At 31.8% G+C, this 7,718-nt stretch overlaps 1 protein-coding gene across 1 annotated transcript; it reads right to left on the bottom strand.

The window, feature by feature from the left end:
• Positions 1-586: 586 nt before the first annotated feature.
• Positions 587-6,916, bottom strand: LOC134727620 (metalloproteinase inhibitor 3-like). Its single transcript, XM_063592001.1, has 5 exons — positions 6,799-6,916; positions 6,135-6,244; positions 5,014-5,126; positions 3,869-4,001; positions 587-721 (listed from the first exon to the last, which is right to left on the bottom strand). Exons 1-5 carry the CDS (start codon positions 6,914-6,916, stop codon positions 587-589), a joined length of 609 nt encoding a protein of 202 aa, XP_063448071.1.
• Between the last annotated feature and the right edge of the window lie 802 nt (positions 6,917-7,718).

Genomic DNA, 7,718 nt, shown 5'->3' with positions numbered 1-7,718 from the left:
AAATAAACTCATCATCGATACCAGGACTTATTTTGTATATACGCAAGACGTATAATCGATGCTTAAGACGCATCAAGTGAATCAACACATATGCCGAATCAAGGACAGACCGACACAATCATTGAAAAAAAAAGCAACAACAAAAAATAACAGAAGGACAAGCATAAGTATTCATACCACTACATTAAAAACGAAAAAAACACAACTAAACCCGACAACAACTAAGTAATCGAATCACAAAGACAACCAATGGTAATATAAGGTGCTTTAGATTCTAATTGACATTTGACATGTGTCTAAATTGTGAAATACTGTCACTCGTATATTGTAGAATTGTTTTCAGATCTTTTGAATTTGTCATTTGATAAGGGAATTTCTGTTTAATATGATTTTTGCTTGGAGTTTTATATTTTTTATATTTTTTTTTACCCTAGTGAATTACAATCATAAGGGGATAATTAAAATCTTGTAAACAACATTATTTTAATGAGAAAACATTCATTTACAATAACACAAGAAAGTCTGATTAATAGTGCAATATATTGATCAATCATTGACGTTCAGGTTGATTGATTTCAATACGACGTTAACATTCTTCCTTATTAACCCAACGACACCGTCTTCTCTCTCGTTTGCACAGAGCATTCTTGGCCAGGCAAATGTTAAGCTTGTCATTTTTGCCAGGCTCATATTTACAACCTGTTGAATCTGGGCCAATTTTCTGAAAATGAGAATTTAATATAACAATATTATATCTAGATCTGTGAAATATGTCCACATAGTTACCTTTCGATAATTCTTCTTAACGTTCAGTGCAAATGAATATGCATATTCAGGACGAAAATATGTTAATTTAAGCACCAGTCTTTGTAAGAATCAGGCAATTTAGGTAAAATCAAAACATGATCAGAAAAAAAACCATTGATCTAATCATGCTATTTAGTACTAATCATCATCCTGAGTTAAAAATTATTAGTCTTCTGTTTGTGTGTGTCTGGTAATATCAAATAACTCGGTTAGAAAATTGGTTAGAATGATAGCAAATTACAGAGTTATCTTCCCTTATTTGTTAATTTCTAGTGCATTTCAACCAAATTGTATCTTCTATAACCAGAACAGAAAGCGGAAATTGATGTTATTTTTGTGCTTAGCTAAATATTATGAACTGAAATCAATGTCACATAGGGTGGGATATTTTGGTTATGTTTTCACCACTGCCTGATTCTTAGGCAGACTGTCACTTAATATGAATAGTAACACTGATGTGTACTCGATCCGTATGCTGAGCCGGATGTCTAACATGCTAGTGCTTGAGGTAATATTCATCAATATTATTGACAACATTTTTTTTCTGAAATTCGAGGTAGACATGTTCACCAAATTATCGGCGTTCCTATGGAAATAAACAACAAATGGAAGTTGTTAACGACCTTGACTGGCTATACAGCCCTTGCACTGTCGGAAACTGTGCGCCTCTCCTTGTCGACCTTTTTCTTATGAGTCGGTGTTCCTTCAGACACTCATTAAAAACAAGATCAAAGAAGCCAGGTCAATAAATTTTACATTTAGATATATTGACACATGATTGATGTCCGATCCATTAACACTTCAAATTTTCTGATTAGGTTCCTTCAATATATCCCTTTAAAATAGAAATTAAAGAAATAACAGACACGGCTTCCTCCGCATCATTTTAGACTTATACCTCGAATTTGACGAACACGGTCATCTCAGTTCCAGAATCTATAACAAACGAGATGATTTGATTGAAATGATCAATTGTATCAACCTTGCTTTCGGTGTGAAAACTTCGCCTTTGTATGGGATATATTTCCTAACTTATTTGTTATTCAAGAGCTTGCAGCTGCTACTCAGACTCTGTAAAAAGTCTGTGTCTGAGTAGAAAGTTGATGAGCCAGAGGTACATGTATATAAGAGAACATCTCTTCCCTTTTCTTTAAGTACCTAGACAGTGTTGATAAATATCCCGTATCAGCCTCACAAAAATGCACCATGGACTTGATGTATATATATATATTCTGGGTACTGAAGTTGTTTATCATCTGATCACCATGTTATAGAATATTTTTTTTTTAATGTATATTACTTTACTTCTAAGTCTGTTTCTCTGGTTATATCCATTTAACGTGGCTCTGTTCTTATGCACAACCCGACAGTGTGATATTGTGCTATGGTAAATGCTTGTATTCTTTTTTTCATTTTTGCTAATGTGCTTTGTGTATATGCCTTTGTGGGTTTCTTTGTTACATAATTCTTTGTTTTATCAAAGGCGGATACAGGCAGGGGTTGTATCCGGGGGCTGGAACCTTCCTTTTGTTTTGGACGATTAAAACATTGGAATGGGAGCATATTGTTGAACCCCTTACTCTGGATTGGGATCACCCTCTTTTTAAAATGGCTGGATCCGACCCTGGTTTTTTGTAATTGATATATTAACATTGTGTTGACAGCTTTACCAAATTTTTTGACATTTTTACCTTTTATGTGTGTTCGTTTTGTTAACAAATAGTTGTTAATATAATGGAATTTATTACGACTGTCGTACAAGTGAGATGTTAAGCTAGCTGCTAAACTTGGTCTAATCCACCATTTTCTATATAAGGAAACGTCTGTATCAATTTGTTATCCATTCGTTTGCCATTTTATCAAGGAATTTCCGTTTTGAATTATCTTCGGCTTATAGTATTTTTGCTATTTTACGTTTTACTGAAAGGAGATACATCCCATTACTCGGACACATTATTTTGACTCCGGGTATCAGTCTGTGCTATTACTCCTTAATGTCGTGTGTAAATAAAAGAAGCATAAAATTGGAATTTAAAAGTCTTTAGTTTACCTGAACTCGTGTCCACCTGCACTCGTGGCGAGCACTAACACACAAACGCCGAAACGGACAATTACACTGGTTTCATCAGAAACATGGATTTTTTCTACAAGTTTTCCCCGATTGTTTGCCAAATCTAAGATACCTCTGTCCATTTTTGGACTTTCGAATTGTTGTCTACAGAAACAATATTATATCGGACCAATCACATACAAGAATTTATAGATATGCAATTAATGTAAGTGAATTATATTTGAAAAAAACGGAGTTGACTAAATACATGCATTGTATATGTGTATTCATGTGAAAAATTTGCATGCCAGGTCTAAAATATGTAAAACGATATATATTTTCCCTTGTCATCGATGTGATGGTAAATGAGAGTATTCCAAGTTCTTATGTGAGATATTACAATTACATTGTTTATTGCTTTATCTGCTAGACAAATTAACAATCTGATCGTCGAAGAAATATAATTAAGCATCTACAACATTGGATGTAAAACCAATGCGCGCATTGATCATTGTTAATTTTAAAAATATTGATAATTAGCTTTAATTTCAGTGTCATTTAACCAAAACGAATACCTTTGAATATAAATTTTCTGACAATTTCAAAGAATGCAGATCTTATCAAATAGTTCTGCCTTTCTACACACTTTTTGAAAATACTTTGTGGTATGATCGTTGACGAGACTACGTTTCACAACATACCAAATATTATCGTTGGATTAAAAATGTTTTTTAGGATCATGAACTCACAAATTCTATTAAGTTTGTTTCTTTTATTTGCCTGTGCAATTTTTTGCTAAGGTCGCATCGTCAAGAATGTAACATTTTTTTTTAAATAAAATTTATGTCTAAGCTACTAACTTCTTTAAGGCACATGTATAGGTAGAGGGTTACATTTTAAAATACTTGGATATAAAACAAAAATCAATATAAAACAAATATAACCTCTGGAGTATTTTTTAGAACAAATATACACAAATAAAAGTCCATACCTTAAGATTCAGTTACTTACGTTGCATCTCCTTCTGCAGTTTAAATTGTAAGAATTAACACCTCTAGTAAACAGATAAAACGTTTGATAAGGTGATAAACTACTTAGTTGTCTGATAAAGTCACAGGATCCAATAGATTTCTTTCCATCGGAGCTTCTGCCTATATAAAAATATGGTATAATTACCTGTTAATTTCATTTGCAAAAGGAACAGCTTACCGTGGAGTTGCACATACAAAATTTATTAACTCGTAACTGACGTTATAATTCATAGGCATAATAGTCTCGTTTTCATTATTTTCACAATAAAATCACCAGCGTAAATCATATTTGAGAAATAGAAAAGAAAATACGAGGAATAGCATTGAATGTTGAATACAATTAACGGGTACCAATTTGTTTTTAAGGACATGCATACATGCATGCTATAGCAGTGTGTTTTAGAAGAACACAATCGGTGTATTTTTTTTGTAAAATATACAAATTGTGAAAGTTTAATGTAATACCTTTGCTAAATGTGTCATACTGTATAAATGTGCGCTTTATGTTGATATTACGATTGTTTTTTTTTTAAATATAAAAAAAACGATGAACACATGAAGTTTTTTTTCATAAGTTATTTATTTTTAACTTCGCTAATTATAAAGTGAAATTCCTCGGATATCCCTAGTCTAATAATTTAAAATTTTGCAGCATTATAAAACGAGTACTTGACTCTAATCCTTTTTTAAAGCACAATTTATAAGAAAGAAGATCTTTATACGATATCTTGACATATTATAGACTAGTTTCTGTTTTATTACACAAATTTAGTTGGTCTTATCATTATATATATCATGAATATATTTTAATAATTTTGAACAACCTGTATCTTGAATAAAAGTTTCTTCTTCGTAAAATTAATCTTTATTTACCTTGAGGTCACATTTTTTATTGATTCATGTCAAAATTTATCCAGTTGTGTTAACTTGACAATTGTTTATCTATTTGCTCATTTACCATTGTTTTGTTTGCCTTATTTGTCATCTTTGCTTTTATATGTTTATTAATCATGTGCATCTCCTACTCAAGATGCACAATACATGGTATTAGTAAATATACATGTATCGAACGAGTTATTCAATGTCAAATTTTATAGCAGTGAACAAATGCATTCTACATAATACATGTATTTACCCATCAGCATATATGACTGTCCGACCGTAAAACGTACTCCACAAAGCCCATCATTCCCTGCTGTCTCTACAACTATTTCTTGACCAACACCTTCTGTCACTCCCTATGTTAAAGATGTACAGCATAACAGATGTATTTGTAATCATTAAACATAATTCAAACTTGCTTTGATTACAATATTTTTTTATGTGCTTATCAATTTATATGAGGCACAGTTAATATGTCGTTTGTGGTGTCCAAGTGTTCTGTTGTAGATTCGTGAGGGTGTTTCTTGCTATTCTGAGGTGTACATTTTTTAATAAAGAACTCTATAAATATTTATAAATTTGCTGAGTGTGTTAAAGTTTGTTTGTTCTGTACTCCTGGCCAGGAGTAATGTCATTGTAGCAGTATTTTTAAAATTGAAATATAAGCGGGGGTTTGGATAGTCATAAAACCATGATCAAACCACAATGTTGACTTCAGTCGTTCTGTATCTAATTTAGGAATATTGCAGCTATTATCTACATGCCGCTTCTATCTTGGCTTTTTCTTCTGTTGTAGTTCAGTGTTTCTGTTGTTTCGTTGATTTCCTTTAAAAGTTAATGTGTTTCTCTTGGTTATAGTTTGTTACTCGGGTTTGATTTTTCCTAAACAAATTATGACTCTTGAACATCGGTATACTCTTTTATCTTTATAAAACTATTTAATCAGTGAATTAGAAAGTTTTACATTCAATACAGCTAACTCGTTTATCGAATTTAATGCACCGAAGTAACCGAATTCGTTACAATTGATCATTTTAGTACATTTGACACATTTCCTTCAGTTTTATATCTCGGTTTCAACGAAAATTTCACTGACTGGAATTATATTTTTTGGAAAAAATAAGCACACCTTTGAAATATATTTGAAATAATAGGATTACCATTCGGAAGTCAACTGTACATATATATATTTATCATACAAATACAATTTTTCTAAAAATATATGCGAGAAGTGGTTCCAATAATGTATGTTATATTTTAACTATATTAAAATGGATCGTTAAATTTTATAGCATAATCCCAAAAACATACACTGCAAATTCCATTACATAATTTCCATTATCATTTTTACTACTGACTCTTACCTTCATTTTGAAAATAATGCGAAATGTATATTTCCAGATCGCAAAGTTGTTTGAAGTATCATCTGGTGGTCCTGGTATTAACGTCTCCTTGGAAACTTTGCCGTAGAATACTAGAAAAATATGCAGCATTGTAGAGCAAACAATGATTTTAGGAACGACAAAACATTTTCCAGAGAGGATTTTGACAATGTCCCACTTGGCCTGATTAGAACTGATATTTAATAACTAACACAACAGATGATAACAATTAGTAGTATGCATTCAAACATACAGGAAGCAAATTTGTAGAAAGTTAAAGTCAAAGTGGAAGTCTTAGCAACAACATATGAAAGTTAATGGTCAATTTAATGAACCATCCTCGGATATTAAATGCTCATCCCTTACTAAATCCTAAAAAGTAACAATAGAAGGCAAAACAATAACTCTGTTGATCCCTTGGAGTTGAACTCATAACAAGTCATATTTTCAAATATAATTCTTGAAATGTCCAACATTTACTAGTCTGTCAATTATCATTATATATATTTAAAATCGAAAAATCTGTTTTCTATAGAAGTGCAGTGTAGTTAACAGATTATTTTTGATAATCTAAAATAAATATTCCGAAGTTTTTATAGGGAAATTACTGAACGTCTTGCGTGCACAAAGTAGTTCTAAAACTTACCGTAGTTAGCTGAACAGAATTGTGATTGCGGATGCTGTGAACCAAAACACGAACAACCGTGGACATCATGTGTTATCCAAGTTAGAACGATACACAATAGTAGCACTTTTTGAAACATCTTATAGTTTCTTTCTCTATTCTAAAAAGTACTATGCATAATAATTTAAACTCTCGTGTCTTTAAATATGTGCAGTGCAGATGTTATGTAAATTACCATATGGAGGATGGACAAATCGTTATGACCGCGTGTACAATACAATTCGACTGTTGGTTATACGTCAGGATCAATCTTGCGACTAAATAACATTAGTCTTATAATAACCCTTCACCTTCCTCGTGAAACATAATCACATTTTAATTGAGTGTGGAATTATATCAAGTAAAATGCATTTCAAGCAATTGTGTTCACTGAAGAATGATATTAATAGGATTGTAAATAAAGTATATGTAAACGTAAATATAACTCTAGTACCTTGCAGATGTTCAATTAAAAACTCATTCACGTCTACTTACTAATAATATTACGAGTCATGTTTCTGTATGCTATTTTTAAATCATACTTGTTCAACCCTTTTGATTATGTAACTGGGTCACTGCTTGCTACTTGTTCGTTAAATCAAATATCGTCTGGTATTTCCTGTTTTCCAGAATATCACCGTGTCAGTAAATTGGAGATCAAATTCCAACGCAACCACGCGGTCATCCTTACAGAATATATCAATTAAATCTAGATCATATGCTATGTAAAATGAGATAAAGTGATACATAAAGGCAACAGTGGTATACCGCTGTTCAAAACTCACAAATCCTTGGACAAAAAACTAAATTGGGGCAACAAACCGAAACCGAAGGAAACGCATTTAATATAAGAGGAAAACAACGACGCAACATTAAAGTGTAACACACACAGAAACGGACTT

The sequence above is a fragment of the Mytilus trossulus genome, chromosome 8 (genome assembly GCF_036588685.1).
Source record: "Mytilus trossulus isolate FHL-02 chromosome 8, PNRI_Mtr1.1.1.hap1, whole genome shotgun sequence".
Lineage (NCBI taxonomy): Eukaryota > Metazoa > Mollusca > Bivalvia > Mytilida > Mytilidae > Mytilus > Mytilus trossulus.
The sequence above is the reverse complement of the archived record's forward strand: the minus strand, read 5'-3'. Positions and strand labels throughout refer to the sequence as shown.

Coding starts and splice junctions, on each gene's coding strand:
- LOC134727620 (XM_063592001.1), bottom strand. CDS start 6,916: ATGTTTCAAAAAGTGCTACTATTGTGTATCGTTCTAACTTGGATAACA. Junction 6,245..6,798: donor ATTCTGTTCAGCTAACTACG/GTAAGTTTTAGA, acceptor ATATTTTTCTAG/TATTCTACGGCAAAGTTTCC. Junction 4,002..5,013: donor ATGCTGATGGGTAAATACAT/GTATTATGTAGA, acceptor TATAGGCAGAAG/CTCCGATGGAAAGAAATCTA.